Source organism: Macaca thibetana, chromosome 16, assembly GCF_024542745.1.
Source record: "Macaca thibetana thibetana isolate TM-01 chromosome 16, ASM2454274v1, whole genome shotgun sequence".
NCBI classification, from domain to species: Eukaryota; Metazoa; Chordata; class Mammalia; order Primates; family Cercopithecidae; genus Macaca; species Macaca thibetana.
This window is the reverse complement of record NC_065593.1, coordinates 48,685,486-48,702,674: the sequence shown is the minus strand read 5'-3', so window position 1 is coordinate 48,702,674 and position 17,189 is coordinate 48,685,486. Positions and strand designations below refer to the sequence as shown.

General features: G+C 43.1%; 2 protein-coding genes across 5 annotated transcripts in view; both read left to right on the top strand.

Annotated features, from left to right (window-relative positions):
• Positions 1-17,189, top strand: part of CACNB1 (calcium voltage-gated channel auxiliary subunit beta 1) — a 240,425-nt gene that overhangs the window by 125,707 nt on the left and 97,529 nt on the right. The window lies entirely within an intron of this gene.
• FBXL20 (F-box and leucine rich repeat protein 20) overlaps positions 1-17,189 on the top strand; it is a 160,043-nt gene that overhangs the window by 124,669 nt on the left and 18,185 nt on the right. For all 4 annotated transcript variants that reach the window (XM_050762759.1, XM_050762761.1, XM_050762763.1 and 1 more), the window contains 4 exons: positions 1,760-1,886; positions 3,124-3,198; positions 11,571-11,701; positions 16,194-16,254. In XM_050762759.1, the coding sequence (XP_050618716.1) occupies positions 1,760-1,886; positions 3,124-3,198; positions 11,571-11,701; positions 16,194-16,254 (394 nt within the window). The remainder of the gene's footprint in view (positions 1-1,759; positions 1,887-3,123; positions 3,199-11,570; positions 11,702-16,193; positions 16,255-17,189) is intronic.

Below are 17,189 nucleotides of genomic sequence, written 5' to 3'. Positions count from 1 at the left end.
GGTTTGCTGTGTAGGCTAATAAACTTGATAATATAACAACTTTTATCATTTATAAAATATTTTCACATAAATGATCTTATTTATTTAAAAGCTTTGTGAAGTAGAGTGGATGGGCATTTTACAGCTAAGAAAATCTAGAAAGTTGTTGACTGCCAGGTACTGTAATACAACCATGAGATGTAACTGAGTAAGATATTGCTGCCCTTAAGTTGCTCACAGTCAACTGTTACTGTGGAATAAATACTATGATAGGAATGAGTACGTCAGTTTTGGGAAAACATAGAGGTATGGAGCTAATCTTAGACTAAGAGAGGTTCAGACAGGCTTCCTAAAGTCACCTTCCTGAAGTTAAACTATTAATATTGGAGAATGAACTTGAACTGGGATATCATGGCTTTATCTTCTGGGTCTTTTCGGCAGGCAGGAATATTTCGAACAATTTATGGAGTGTTTTCTGAAGAATATTATAGAAAACTTGGAATTCATCCATAATCCAAATATGAAGCTAAACTGTTAAGAGTAGATGGAATCAACGATGAAACTAGTAGTTTGAAGGCAGAGATTGGACATAAGATATCCTAAATTCAGCCTACAAAAGCAGTACTCTAGAAACATCTCTTTTTTTTTTTTTTTTTTTTTTGAGACGGAGTCTCGCTCTGTTGCCCAGGCTGGAGTGCACTGGTGCGATTTCGGCTCACTGCAAACTCCATGTACCGGGTTCATGCCATTCTCCTCCTCAGCCTCCCAAGTAGCTGGGACTACAGGCGCCCGCCACCACGCCTGGTTAATTTTTTTTTTTCGTATTTTTAGTAGAGACGGGGTTTCACCATGTTAGCCAGGATGGTCTCGATCTCCTGACCTCGTGATTCGCCCACCTTGGCCTCCCAAAGTGCTGGGATTACAAGCGTGAGCCACTGCGCCCGGCCTAGAAACATCTCAAGGAAATACACAGGGCCTTTGTAATTTTTTAAAATAAAAGTTTAAAAGCCTTCATTACTACTTTGGTACTGTGAGTTGAATATCCCTATTTCAAAAATCCAAAATGCAGCTGGGTGCTACTTGAGGGACTGAGGTGGGAGGATCACTTGAGCCATGGAGGTCACAGATGTAGTGACCCCTGATGGCGCCACTGCACTCCAGCCTGGGTGACAGAGCGAGACCCTGTCTTTAAAAAAAAAAAAAAAAAGAAAGAAAATCTGAAGTGCTTCAAAATCCCAAACTTTGAGTATCGATGTGACCCTCAAAAGAAATGGTCATTGGGGCACTTCAGGTTTTCAGATATGGGATATTCAACTATGTAAGTATAACGCAAATACTGCAAAATTAGTACCAAGCATTTAAGATAAGAGATACTCAACCGGTAATAGCATTGCTCGATGGAGAATCTAGTTTTGAATCTGAGCTCTTTATTAATTACTCTGTAAGCTAGAATAAATCACTTAATTTCCATTTTCTGTCTAGAGAGCTTTGAGATATGTGATAAGTACAAAAGGAATATAAATCTGAAAAACATTATAATGCTTTGTGTTTGTTGGTTAAGCTGGATTTTAGATGATCCTGCTAATGATAAAATCCCATGTGAATACCACATTGATAAATCAGCTTTTTTTCTAAATATACCTTAGGTAAATATATTTTTTCTTGTGGGAAAAAAATGGGAATGTTTCCATTCCTTTACTAAACAGCCAGTAAATTGAGACGTTGGTGTTTTTGGAATTGGATTTAGTGATATGTTTCTCTTATTTTGTTTTATCCTTAGTGAGGGATGTCCACTGTTGGAGCAGTTGAACATTTCCTGGTGTGACCAAGTAACCAAGGATGGCATTCAAGCACTAGTGAGGGGCTGTGGGGGTCTCAAGGCCTTATTCTTAAAAGGCTGCACACAGGTAATACTCCATGTAGGGCTCGTGAAATTCAGAAGAATCATGAACGAATCATGAGTTCTTTATAGGCAGCCCCAAAATGTTTGTCTGGAGGGAAAGGTTAGTTGTGTGTATTATTGACCAAAGACAAATGCTTACCAAAGATTAAAGTGTTTTCCTTAGGACAAAAGAATGAGAAGAATTAACATCCAACCAAAAATAGACTTGAGGAGGAGGGAGATAAGGTGGAAAGATAAGATTATATTAAAGATACACCATGGTCAAGAAGAGTTTCGTGCAGTTTAATTTGTGCTGAGAAGAAAACTTGGCATGTTGTCACTGCCTGATACTTTGAACTAGATAGGCAAAGAAGGCAATTTCCACTTGTTTTTTTAACCACCAGTGTTTCTTAAATATGCCAAGTGTACAGCAGCCTGCATTTTATAATATTGATGCTTATTTCCTGCCAGTCACATTACAAATCCAACATATTTTGTCATTAAAAATTTTACTATCTCAGTGTTTTATAGTGAAAAAAAGAATTGATTAGTTAGCCTCCGGAAAGAAATGAGTGGATTTAAATTGTGACTGACAAACTAAGGCTAGGCTCTACTTTATTTTCCTAATTAGGATTCCATTAAAAATGCCCTGATTCTTTTATCATGATGAGAGGGGTTCCATTGTTTGAAAGAGAATTTCAGATGTATGACTGCCTTAAAACAACAACTTGAGCTTCTGGTTATTTATGGAATCCTGAAAAATACTGATTGGAATATATCATTATAATCAGTTACTTACCATCTGTTCTCAGCACTGTAAGCATGACACCTATCTTCCAGTGGGAGATGGACACTGGATTCCTTTCTTGGCTGTTTTTCCTCAAAGTTTGTTTATGAAAAACTTTATAAGGGGTGTGTAGAAGTTTGAAAATTATTTTCGTTTCATGGGCCCTCAGCAAAATGCTGCCAGGTATATTTAATTTATCAGAAGTAAAACCCATAAAAACTAGGCAGTGTTAACTTCATCTTTGTTCTTGATGTAATGATAATGTGAATTTGAAAGTGGTGAAAGCTGATTTTAAATCCTGAGAATCATAGTAATATGAATTATACTGTTATGTGATCATAGCTTATTTTCTGGTTCATTGTTCCTTCAAAACTTGGTTGGCTGTGTTAGAATGTATGAATGAATGTGTACATTCTTAAATCTTTCTCCTTTGAAACAATGTCAGTAATCATTTTTTTCTTACTTTTTAATCTAGCTAGAAGATGAAGCTCTCAAGTACATAGGTGCACATTGCCCTGAACTGGTGACTTTGAACTTGCAGACTTGCTTGGTAAACATCCCTTCTCACAATTCTTCTGTTTTAGTAATTCATTTCATTAAAACTATTTTAAGAGCTTCAGTCATCAAGACCAGTATTGTTTTTCTACCACAACCCTAGTGACAAAGTAAACACACAGATGACTCTTGACATGCTTAACAATACTCATTCCTAGGGGCCTTGACATAGATAAGATAGGAGGTAGCTAGCTTATACAGAATTCCAGATGAGCTAGCTGTAGCTCCACCCCTTTCTTACATACTTAAAAAAAACTGTCTACTTTTAAAATGTAAATGATTCACAAATTTAGTATTTAAAATTGCAGTCAAGCTGGGCACGGTGGCTCATACCTGTAATCCTAGCACTTTGGGAGGGTGAAGCAGGCAGATTGCTTGAGTCCGGGAGTTTGAGACCAGCCTAGGCAACATGGCAAAACCCCGTCTCTACAAAAGGTATAAAAATTAGCTGGGTTTGGTGGTGTGTGCCTGTAGTCCCAGCTCCTTGGGAGGCTGAGGTGGGAAGATAATTGAGCTTGGGAGGTTGAGGTGCAATGAGCTGAAATCATGCCACAGCACTCCAGCTCGGGCAACAGAGTGAGACCTTATCTCAAAAAAATAAATAAGGCCGGGCGCGGTGGCTCAAGCCTGTAATCCCAGCACTTTGGGAGGCCCAGACGGGCGGATCACGCTGTCAGGAGATGGAGACCATCCTGGCTAACCCCGTCTTTACTAAAAAAATACAAAAAAGTAGCTTGGCGGGGTGGTGGGTGCCTGTAGTCCCAGCTACTCGGGAGGCTGAGGCAGGAGAATGGCGTGAACCCGGGAGGCGGAGCTTGCAGTGAGCTGAGATCCGGCCACTGCACTCCAGCCTGGGCGACAGCGAGACTCCGTCTCAAAAAATAAATAAATAAATAAATAAATAAATAAATAAATAAATAAATAAAATAAGAAGATGAACAATATATACTCGTCAAATTATTTTCAAGTAGCATCTATATTTTAATGTTTCGGCTTGTTCAAACTATCAACTTTTTTGTGTCTACCCCAAAACCCCTGAATTTTACTCAGATAATTTGCTGAAACTATTCAGGCACCTAGAATGTTAACAGTACATCTTTATTTTATTTTATTATTATTATTATTTTTTTTGAGGCAAAGTCTTACTCTGTCACCCAGGCTCGAGTGCAGTGATGAGATCTGCACTCACTGCAGCCAACCTCTACCTCCTAGGCTCAAGCGATTCTGCTGCCTCAGCCTCCTTCATAGCTGGGATTACACGCCACACCCAGCTTTTTTTTTTTTTTTTTTTTTTTTTTGAGACAGAGTCTCACTCTGTCACCCAGGCTAGAGTGCAATGGTGACACTGCACTAAGCTCATTGCAACCTCTGCTAGCTCTGCTTGTTGCAACCTCTGCTGCCTGGGTTCAAGCAATTCTCCTACCTTCGCCTCCTGAGTATCTAGGATTACAAGTGTGTGTCACCATGCCCGGCTAATTTTTTTTTTTTTTTTTTTTTTTTGAGACGGAGTCTCGCACTGTTGCTGGGGCTGGAGTGCAGAGGCGCCATCTTGGCTCACTGCAACTTCCGCCTCCCAGGTTCAAGCGATTCTCCTTGCTCAGCCTCCCAAGTAGCTGGGATTATAAGCGCCCATCACCACGCCCGGCTGATTTTTTTTTGGTTTTTTTGTTTGTTTGTTTTTTGTTTTTGAGATGGAGTCTCGCTCTGTCACCCAGGCTGGAGTGCAGTGGCGCGATCTCGGCTCACTGCAAGCTCTGCCTCCCGGGTTCACGCCATTCTCCTGCCTCAGCCTTCTGAGTAGCTGGGACTACAGGCGCCCGCCACCGCGCCCAGCTAATTTTCTTTTTTTTTTTTTTTTTGTATTTTTAGTAGAGACGGGGTTTCACCGTGGTCTCGATCTCCTGACCTTGTGATCCGCCCGCCTCGGCCTCCCAAAGTGCTGGGATTACAGGCGTGAGCCACCGCACCCGGCTTTTTTTGTATTTTTAGTAGAGATGGGGTTTCACTATGTTGGCCAGGCTGGTAATTTTTGTATTGTTAGTAGAGATGGGGTTTTGCCATGTTGACCAGGCTGGTCTTGAACTCCTGACCTCAGGTGATCTGCCTGCTTCAGCCTCCCAGAGTGCTGAGATTACAGGTATAAGCCACGGCCCTGGCCATATTTTTGAGACAGAGTCCTGCTCTGTTACGCAGGCTGGAAATTTTTGCTCACCTTCACCTCCCAGGCTCAAGTGATTGTCCCACCTCAGCCTCCCTAGTAGTTGGAACTACAGACATGCACCACCACACTCAGCTGATTTTTGTATTTTTTTGTAGAAATGGGGTTTCGCCATGTTAGCCAGGTTGGTCTCGAATTCCTGGGCTCAAGTAATCCACCTGGCTTAGCCTCCCAAAGTGCTGGGAATACAGGCGTGAGCCACATGCCTGGCCAACAGTACACCTTTAGCGTTTTTCTCTTGCCTTAAAAATTACAAATATATTTGCCTTGGAGTGAGAGTTGCTTATGACAAAGAAAAAAGTGATGAGTTCCTTTTTTTTTTTTTTTTTTTTTTTTTTTTTTGGTGAAGTGTCACTCTGTCACTTAGGCTGGGATCATAGCTCACAGCAACCTCCAGCTACAGGGCTCAAGCAATCCTCCCACTTCAGCGTTCTGAATAGCTTGGTTTACAGGTGTGTGCCATCACACCTGGCTAAGTTTTTAATTTTTTGTAGAGATAGGGTCTCCCTATGTTGCCAGGCTGGTCTCAAACGTCTGGGCTCAAGCAGTCCGCCTGCCTCAGCCTCGCAAAGTGCTCTTCCTTACAATTCTGATTACTATAGTTGCTGACTAAGAATTTGCCTAATTTCATTTTATTTATTTATTTATTGATTGATTTGGAGACGGAGTCTCGCTCTGTTGCCTAGGCTGGAGTGGAGTTCACTGCAACCTCCAGGAGGTTCAAGCAATTCTCCTGCCCCACCTTCCCAAGTAGCTGGGATTACAGGGCGTGCCTCCATGCCTGTCTAATTTTAGTTGAGATGGAGTTTTGCCATGTTGGCCAGGCTGCTCTAGAACTCCTGACCTCAAGTGATCTGCTGGCTTTGACCTCCCAAAGTGCTGGGATTACAGGTGTGAGCCACTGCACCCAGCCATGATTTCATATTTAAGACTGGAATGTGGCCAGGCACAGTGGCTCATGCCTGTAATCCCAACACTTTGGGAGGCCGAGACGGTGGCTCGTTTGAGGTCAGGAGATCAAGACCAGTCTGGCCAACATGGTGAAACCCCATCTCCACTAAAAGTACAAAAATTACCCGGGCGTAGTGGTGTGTGCCTGTAATCCCAGCTACTTGGGAGGCTGAGGCAGGAGAATCGCTTGAACCCAGGAGGTGGAGGTTGCAGTGAGCCAAGATCGCACCATTGTACTCCAGCCTGGGTGACAGAGTCAGACTCCATCTCAAAAAAAAAAAAAGGACTGAAATGTTTACTCTTTTTTTTTTTTTTTTTTGAGACGGAGTCTTGCTCTGTCCCCCAGGCTGGAGCGCAGTGGCCGGATCTCAGCTCACTGCAAGCTCCGCCTCCCGGGTTCAGGCCATTCTCCTGCCTCAGCCTCCCGAGTAGCTGGGACTACAGGCGCCCGCCGCCTCACCCGGCTAGTTTTTTGTATTTTTTAGTAGAGACGGGGTTTCACCGTTTTAGCCAGGATGGTCTCGATCTCCTGACCTCGTGATCCGCCGTCTCGGCCTCCCAAAGTGCTAGGATTACAGGCTTGAGCCACCACGCCCGGCCTGAAATGTTTACTCTTGAGAGATCAGCCACAATTATTGTAGACATGAAATCATCTTACAATGCCAAAGAAAAACTATTCCTGGAGAGCTTCGTGTGTGTGTGTGTGTGTACGCATACATGCGTGCATGCGTGCGCCTGTAATCCTAGCACTTTGGGAGGCTGAGGTGGGTGAATCACCTGAGGTCAGCAGTTCGAGACCGACCTGGCCAACTTGGTAAAACCCCATCTCTACTAAAGATACAAAAATCATCGAAGTATGGTGGTGTGCGCCTGTAATCCCAGCTATTCAGGAGTCTGAGGCAGGAGACTCACTTGAACCTGGGAGGTGGAGGTTGCAGTGAGCCAAGATCACGCCACTGCATTCCAGCCTGGGCAGCAGAGCGAGACTCTGTCTCAAAAAAAAAAAAAAAATGCTGGGCGCAGTGGCTCACACCTGTAATCCCAGCACTCTGGGAGGCCGAGACGGGTGGATCACAAGGTCAGGAGATCGAGACCACCCTGGCTAACATGGTGAAACCCCGTCTCTACTAAAAAATACAAAAAGTTAGCCAGGCGTGGTGGTGGGCGCCTGTAGTCCCAGCTAATCGGGAGGCTGAGGTAGGAGAATGGCATGAACCTGGGAGGCGGAACTTGCAGTGAGCCAAGATCACGCCACTGCACTCCAGCCTGGGCAACAGAGCGAGACTCCATCTCAAACAAAAACAAAAACAAAAAACAAGTGTGAGTGTGTGTGTATGTATAAGTACACACATACATGTACACATATATTTATGCACTATATACATATACATTACATACACACACATACAGACATAAATATGTACATAACATTTGCAGGTTTAATTTGGTGTTTCTTCATCCTTCCAGCAGGCAGGAATCACAGTGAACTTAAAGAACCAATTCTGGCCGGGCGCGGTGGCTCAAGCCTGTAATCCCAGCACTTCGGGAGGCCGAGATGGGTGGATCATGAGGTCAGGAGATCGAGACCATCCTAGTTAACACGGTGAAACCCCGTCTCTACTAAAAATACAAAAAAATTAGCTGGGCGTGGTGGCAGGCACCTGTAGTCCCAGCTACTCAGGAGGCTGAGGCAGGAGAATGGCATGAACCTGGGAGGCAGAGCTTGCAGAGAGCCAAGATCATGCCACTGTACTCCAGCCTGGGTGACAGAGTGAGACTCTGTCTCGGAAAAAAAAAAAAAAAAAAAAAAAAAAAACCAATTCTATCTTATGTGTATTTTATTGTTTTCCTTCACCCAAATCTTAGTACAGGAGTCATTTCTTTCCTACAGGGTGATAAAATGATTCTCAGCATTCGTGAGATTTCATGCTCTGCCCAAAACTGTTGAGGTGATTAAAGCACATTTTTGATTCTTTGATTTTCTTGATAGATTTGAAAAACATAGAAGTTTAGTAAATTTTACTTTTTTTTTTTTTTTTTGAGACGGAGTTTTGCTCTTGTTGCCCAAGCTGGAGTACAATGACATGATCTTGGCTCACTGCAACTTCTGCCTCCTGGGTTCAAGTGATTCTCCTGTCTCAGCCTCCCTAGTAGCTGGGATTACAGGCACATGCCACCATGTCTGGCTAATTTTTTGTATCTTTAGTAGAAACGGGGTTTCACCATGTTAGGCTGGTCTCAAACTCCTGACCTCAAGTGATCTGCCCACCTCAGCCTCCCGAAGTGCTGAGATTACAGATGCGAGCCACCGTGCCTGGCCTACAATTTTTTAAAGTATTGACAGTATGACTTAACTCATCTTTCTTCCTCAGTACTGTCTTATACAAAGGAAAGGGCAGCACAGCCCTACAGTACTTTTCTAGTATTGTGTGGCACAAATATCTTTGGCCTGCTAAATTTGCATGTTTATTGATTCTTACTTCCCTCTTTATATCTCGGCTATCGTAGTCTAAAGACAGTACATCATGTTTGTATGGCACTTTTTTAGCTGCCTCCACGTGTGTTAATATCTCATTACTTGATCCTCATTAGTATCTGCCTTAGCATCCAATTTTTTAATCTATATTTGTGTCAGTTGCATGATATTGAAAACATGATTTAAGCAGTGGATATTAAAAGTTGTGGGATTTTGTTTTTTCAGTTGTCCTTGTAATTTATGGACATGACTATTAAACAGAGATGAGAAGAGAGCTATTATTTTTAGGCCTACACAAAATTAGTCAATCTGGAGGACAAATTGAATTGCTGATAGTATCCACCGTATTAAGATGTTTATATGTAACTTTTCTTTTTTTTTTTCTTTCTTTCTTTCCTTTTTTTTTTTAAGGGAGTTGCGGGTGGTCTCATTATGTTGCCCAGACTGGCCTTGAACTCCTGGGCTAAAGTGGTCATCTCACTTCAACCTCCTGAGTAGCTGGGACTGTAGGCATGTGTGCTTGTATTATTTTTAAAAATATAACATCTTTGATGTGAGGTGGCTTATTGTGCAACAAATTACTCAGTTGGTTAGAAAACAACCAGATATTATTTATGAAATATTTGTACCAGGGTGGCTCATGCCTGTAATCCCAGCACTTTGGGAGGCTGAGGTGGTCTGATCACAAGGTCAGGAGTTCGAGACCAGCCTGGCTAACATGGTGAAACGCTGTCTTTACTAAAAATACAAAAATTAGCCGGGCATGGTAGCACTTGCCTATGCCCAGCTACTCAGGAGGCTGAGGCAGGAGAATCGCTTGAACCCTGGAGATGGAGGTTGCAGTTATCCGAAACTGCGCCACTGTACTCCAGCCTGGTGACAGAGCGAGACTCCCTCTCAAAAAATAAAAGAAGAAATATTTGTACTGGTTTAAAGATAGTCCCTCTAAATCATCATGGAAGAAATAAAATAATTTACAAAAATTTTTAAAGTATATATGTAACATCTTTGAATGTATATTCGTTTTCATTTTAAATTAAAGTAAGATAACTTAGAATAATTTTTATTTTAATTTTTAATTGTTATATATATTTATAATTTTTTTTTTTTTTAATAGAGGTGGGGCTTCGCCATGTTGCCCAGGCTGTTCTGGAACTTCTGAGCTCAGGTGTAAGCTACCATCCATGCGTGACCAATAACTAACTTTCTTTTTTTTTCTTTCTATTTTCTTTTGTTTTGAGAAGGAGTCTTTCTCTGTCGCCCAGGCTAGAGTGCAATGGCGCAATCTTGGCTCACTGCAACCTTAATCTCCCAGGTTAAAGTGATTCTCCTGCCTCAGCCTCCCAGGTAGCTGGGATTACAGGCATCTGCCACTGCACCTGGCTAATTTTTGTGTTTTTAATAGAGACCGGGTTTCACCATCTTGGCCAGGCTGGTCTCCAACTCCTGACCTCGTGATCCACCCACCTCGGCCTCCCAAAGTGCTGGGATTACAGGCTTGAGCCACCATGCCTGGCCCCAATAACTAACTTCCCTCCCTCCCTCCTTCTTGCTTTCTTTCTTCTCTTCCTTCCCTTCCCTTCCCTTCCTTTCCTTTCTTCTTTCCTTTCTTTCTTCCTTTCTTTCCTTCCTTTCTTCCTTTCCCTTCCCTTCCTTTCCCTTCCCTTCCCTTCTTTCTCTTCCCCTTCCCCTTCCCCTTCCCTTTCCCTTTCCCTTCCTCTTCCCTCTCCCTTCCCCTTCCCCTTTTCTTCCCCTTCCCCTTCCCTTCCCCTTCCCCTTCCATTGCCTCCCAATGTGCTTGGATTACATGTGTGACCCACTGCGCCCAGCCTAATAACTTGTAAAAAGTACAAAATTGTGTCTGAGTTAGATACAACTCTTTTATTTCCATAAATTAGATGTTCTTTATATTATAAAACTAAAATACAGAAGTAAATGGATGCTGTGACTGATACAAGATTGCAACTGTCATCCACAGTTTAATTTTTTTCACTAACTTATCAGTGTCAATTTGAACTTTTAGATATATTTATACTACTAAAATACTTACATCCTTATCTTTTTTCTAGGTTTTAAAATTGTTTAATTGAGGCCAGGCACAGTGGCTCAAGCCTGTAATTCAAGTACTTTGGGAGGCTGAGGTGGGCGGATCACTTGAGGCCAGGAGTTCGAGACCAGCCTGGCCAACATGGCAAAACCCCGTCTCTACTAAAAATACAAAAAAAAATTGCTGGACATGGTGGCGTGCACTTGTAGTCCCAGCTCCTCGGGAGGCTGAGGTATGAGAATCGCTTGAACCTGGGAGGTGGAGGTTGCAGTGAGCCAAGATTGCGCCACTGCACTCCAGCCTGGGTGATAGAGTGAGACTCTATCTCCAAATAATAAATAAATAAATAAATAAAATTATTTAATTGAACCTAAACTATGATGTACCCCATGCTGATCCCAGTTCCATTAGAATTCCATTTTAGCTTTTAACAGAATTATATTATAGCTTCTTCCCTTTGCACCAAAGATGAGCATAGATCCTCTTGCAGACTAAATCAGGAACTGGAAGGAAGAAACAACGTGTGTTCATTTTCTTTTAGGTCTGCTATCTGATGAATGTGTTGAGCATGTCTTGATTTCCTTTTTGGTGATTATTTTCACAGAGCTGTCATTTTTCTTCTTTTGTTTTGCTAAGATACTAATGTCTATGAATTTTTTTGCTCTTGTTTTTTAGCAAATCACAGATGAAGGTCTCATTACTATATGCAGAGGGTGCCATAAGTTACAATCCCTTTGTGCCTCTGGCTGCTCCAACATCACAGATGCCATCCTGAATGCTCTAGGTCAGAACTGCCCACGGCTTAGGTAAACATTTCTTGTTTAGCTCAAAAAAATCTTAGAACAAAAAAGTTTCCTTCACCCATATTTCTTCCTTGGAACTTTGGAATTTTAAGGTAGACATTGCAGCCGCTTTGAAATGTTAAGGTAGTTAAGCACCTTTTAGATGCCCACCTACTTGCTTTTTGTACCTCATTTGATTTCATGTAATTGGCGTGAACCAAGGGGTGACAATCCCCAAATTCCACTACTTGCTATCCATACTAGAAAAAAAATCAACATTTTATTACTTGAGATAGGAAAGTATTCTTTCTTATTAATGCTTTTATATAATTCTTTTCTCAAAGTAGTTTTTAAAGGTCCACACTGAGGTAATTTATGTCATAGTAATGATACCAGGTACATAGCAGGGGGTACTATGTTTAAAAATAAAAAACACTGTTACAGGAGTACCTCTTTTGTACTGATGGGCTTTTAAAACAGCCTTATTTCTCTCTGGCTCCTCAGTTTGAAGAATGCTGTGTTTTTTACTTTTTGTAGAGACGGGATCAGGCTGTGTTGCTCAGGGTGACCTCAAACTCTTGACTTCCAGGGATTCTCCCGCCTCAGCTTCCCAAAGTGTTGAGATTACAGGCGAGAGCCACTGTGCCCAGCCTATTATTGTCTTTTGAGGCAGTATTGGGTAGGCCTGCCTCAATCTCCTGGGTTCAAGTGATCCTGTCACCTCAGCCTCAGGAGTAGCTGGGACTAAAGACATACGCTACCACACCTCGCTACACTTTTTGTTCTCTAAAATAAACTTACGTAGTACTTGTAAATTAGGTGTTGCTTTAGGTGCTTTACAAATACTAATTCAGGGCCAGGTGCTGTGGCGCACACCTGTAATCCCAGCATTTAGGGAGGCCGAGGCTAAAAGATCGCTTGAGCCCAGGAGTTTGAAACCAGCATGGGCAACATGGCGGAACCCTGTCTCTACAAAAAATAAAAAATTAGCCAGGCATGGTGGTGTGTGCCTTGTAGTCCCAGCTACTCAGGAGGCTAAAGTGAGAGGATCACTTGAGCCCAGGAGGTCAAGGCTGCAGTGAGCTAAGATTATACCGCGGCCCTCTAGCCTGGGCAACAGAGTGAGACTCTTGCTCAATAACATTAATAATTTGTTTAATCTTCATAGCACCATATAAGCACTATTACCACTTTTTTTTTTTTTTTTTTTTGGAGACAGAGTCTTGCTCTGTCACCCTGGCTGGAGTGCAGTGGTGCAATCTGGGGTCACTGCACTCTCCATCACCTGGGTTCAAGCAATTAGCCTGCCTCAGCCTCCCTAGTAGCTGGGACTACAGGCAAGCGCCACCACACCCAGCTAATTTTTGTATTTTTAGTAGACAACATGGCTTTCACCATGTTGGCCAGGATGGTCTCCTGACCTTATGATCTGACCCCCCTCAGCCTCCCAAAGTGCTGGGATTACAGGCGTGAGCCACCACACCCAGCCTTCTTATCGCCATTTTATAGATGAGAAAACTGAAGCACAAAGAGACAAAGTAACCTGCTCGAGGTCCCAGCTAGTTAGTGTAGGAACAAGTATTCAACCCAGGAGCTCTGGCTCCTGAGCCTATGAAGCCACTTTTCTTACGTATAAAAATCATTGTAGGCCAGGCGCGGTGGCTTAAGCCTGTAATCTCAACACTTTGGGAGGCCGAGACAGGCGGATCATGAGGTCAGGAGATCGAGACCATCCTGGCGAACATGGTGAAACCCCGTCTCTACTAAAAAAATACAAAAAACTAGCCGGGCGAGGTGGCGGGTGCCTATAGTCCCAGCTACTCGGGAGACTGAGGCAGGAGAATGGTGTAAACCCAGGAGGCAGAGCTTACAGTGAGCTGAAATCCGGCCACTGCACTCCAGCCTGGGCAACAGAGCAAGACTCTGTCTCGGAAAAAAAAAAAAATCATTGTAAAGCTATAAAACTTTCAGAAATTTTTTTCTGATGATTACCTGGCCTAACCATAATTGTTGAAAGAACTTTTGTGGCCAGGCGCAGTGGCTCCCGCCTGTAATCCCAGCACTTTGGGAAGCTGAGGCGGGTGGATCACCTGAGGTCAGGAGTTTGAGACCAGCCTGGTCAACATGGTGAAACCTGGTCTCTACTAAAAATACAAAAATTACAGGTGTGGTGGCCCACTCCTGTAATCTCAGCTACTCGGGAGGCTGAGACAGGAGAACTGCCTGAACCCGGGTGGCGGAGGTTGCAGTGAGCTGAGATTGCACCACTGCACTCCCAGCCTGGGTGGCAGAGTGAGAGAGACTCTGTCTTCAAAAAAAAAAAAAAAAACTTTTGCCTACAATATCAAAATTTCTTAAGAGAACATAGACCTGTTGGTCAAAATTAGTAATATCAAAAGCCTAGAGTATTCCTCAGGAGCTAGGGAGGTAATCAAACCTCTCTGAAAATCTTACACATTATCCTTTTCGACTTTAGAGAGAGGAGTCTTCAGCTCCAACTTCCTGTACAGTTCATTACATTGTTAGAATGGAAAAGCTCTCAACCGTGAAAATCAAAAGTTATGTTCCAGTCAGATCATGTTTTCCCATTAGGTAGCATTCATTTCTTTCTTTCTTTCTTTTTTTTGAGACAGAGTTTGGCTCTGTTGCCCAGGCTGGAGTGCAGTGGCATGATCTTGGCTCACTGTAACCTCCTCCTCCCAGGTTCAAGCAATTTCCATGCCTCAGCCTCCAGAGTAGCCAGGATTACAGGCATGCACTATCATGCCTGGCTAATTTTTTTGGTATTTTTGGTAGAGATTGGGTTTTGCTGTGTTGGCCAGGGTGGTCTTAAACTCCTGGCCTCAGATGATCTGCCCTCCCAAAGTTCTGGGATTACAGGCATGAGTCATCACATCTGGCCATCTCTTGGAATTTAAAAAAAAAAAAAAAAAAAAATTGATTTTTTTTTTTTTTTTTTTTTTTTTTTTTAGATGGAGTTTTGCTCTGTTGCCAGGCTGGAGTGCAGTGGCATGACCTCAGCTCACTGCAAACTCCGCCTTTTGGGTTCAAATGATTGTCCTGCCTCAACCTCTCAAATACCTGGGACTACAGGTGCCCACCACCATACCTGGCTAATTTTTTATATTTTTAGTAGAGACAGGGTTTCACCATGTTGGCGAGGCTGGTCTCGAACTCCTGACCTCAAGTGATCCACCTGCCTCGGCCTCCCAAATTGCAGGGATTACAGGCGTGAGCCACCGTGCCTGGCCAGAAATTTTAAATTTTTTTTATACAGATGAAGTCTTGGTATGTTGCCCAGGCTGGTCTTGAACTTCTGAGCTCAAGTGATCCTCCTGCCTCAGCCTCCTGAAGTGCTGGGATTATAGGTGTGAGCCACAGCACCCTGTCATCCATTTCTCATTGATTTTTGGTTGATAATTATTTCCTATACTTTAATTTTTTTCAGCTTCAGTAGTGAGAGTTTTATAAACAAACATGTTCATTGTTACCATTATACGAAGGTCACCCAACTTTTCACAGAAGAGAGCTACTTTTGATTCCCCAATCCTGTGGTTGGTATTTAGGTTGGAGTTTAACAGTTGCTTAATAAGAGGTGAATGGCTGCCAGCTCAGCTTCCCTGTCTACTGGGCCTCCCTGGGAGCCTGTAGGAGAAAGCAAGAAGCTTTCACAAGTCTAGAATTTCATATTTGGGACAGACCTGTAATTAAGCAGCCCCTTTGTCACTTTTTTTTTTTTTTTTTTTGAGTCGGAGTCTCGCTCTGTCACCCAGGCTGGAGTGCAGTGGCAGGATCTTGGCTCACTGCAACCTCCGCCTCCAGGATTCAAGCGATTCTCCTGCCTCAGCCTCCCGAGTAGCTGGGACTACAGGCGGGTGCCTCCACACCTGGCTAATTTTTGTATTTTTAGTAGAGATGGGGTTTCACCATGTTGACCAGGCTGGTCTCGAACTCCTGACCTCAGGTGATCCGCCTGCCTCGGCCTCCCAAAGTGTTAGGATTATAGGCATGAGCCACCATGCCCAGCCTGTCACATTTTTTTAAAGCAATTTAAATCTAAGTGAATCTACTTCTAAAACAGGAAAGAAAATAATTCATTTCAGCAAGTGATTAACTGAAATAGAGTATCTCCATTTCCTTTGTTTTCTAGGAGCAGGCTGCCCTCTGGGGGTAAGCAGTATGCCATGAAGAAGGCTTTTAATGCATTTCATGCATTTTGGTATTAACTACAAGCTTCAGTTATATTCTTCTGTGTTCATTGATTGCATCACCCTGAAATGTGATATTTACAGGACCACTTTATGATGACTGCATGAAAATGAATGGCAAGATCTGTATACAGACTTGCTTAGTTGTTAATGTCATTCTGTATTATAAAGTCCTTAGAGAATAGGAGATTGTTTTTGTAAATCTTACTGTTTTAATAAACTCAGTTTTCAGGGACTAAGAGCTTGACTTTCACTGTATGTGTGTGTGTGTGTGTGTTGTGTGTGTGTGTGTTTTTTTTTTTTAACAGAATATTGGAAGTGGCAAGATGTTCTCAATTAACAGATGTGGGCTTTACCACTCTAGCCAGGGTAAGTATTTTCTTTTGGTTCCATAGGTTTGTTTCCATAGGTTTTGTTAGGACTTTTTATTTCAGAAGAACAAGTAGCAAGGGAAATGTGAAATGTTAGCAGAATTGGGTGTGTGAGACAGGGTTTCATGCTATAGCTACAGACCTGCTGATACCAGAAAAAATACAAACTGCTCTAGAAATGCACACATGCATGGGAGAATATTAAACCCCTTCATGATACTTTTTAAAAAAATTTTTTTTAACTTTTTGAGATGGGGTCTCATTCTGTCACCCAGGCTGGGGTGCAGTGACACGATCTCGGCTCACTGCAACCTCCACCTCCCGGGTTCAAGCATTTCTCCTGCCTCAGCCTCCTGAGTAGCTGGGATTACAAGCATGCACCACCACATCCAGCTAATTTTTGTATTTTTAGTAGAGACAGGGTTTCACCATGTTGGCCAGGCTGGTCTTCAACTCCAGACCTCAAGTGATCCGCTCACCTTGGCCTCCCAAAGTGCTGGGATTACAGACGTGAGCGGCTGCACCCATCCATGAGACTTGATTCTCCACAATTTCATAACATAATATATTAAGCAGGTGCTTCTTGGTACTTTGTGAAAAAACTTATTGGTTATTTGGTATATGACTAGTGAATGAAAGTAATATTGGGGCCGGGCGCGGTGGCTCAAGCCTGTAATCCCAGCACTTTGGGAGGCCGAGACGGGCGGATCATGAGGTCAGGTGATCGAGACCATCCTGGCTAACACGGTGAAACCCCGTCTCTACTAAAAATACAAAAAATGAGCCGGGCGAGGTGGCGGGCGCCTGTAGTCCCAGCTACTCAGGAGGCTGAGGCAGGAGAATGGCGTAAACCCGGGAGGTGGAGCTTGCAGTGAGCTGAGATCCGGCCACTGCACTCCAGCCTGGGCAGCAGAGCGAGACTCCGTCTCAAAA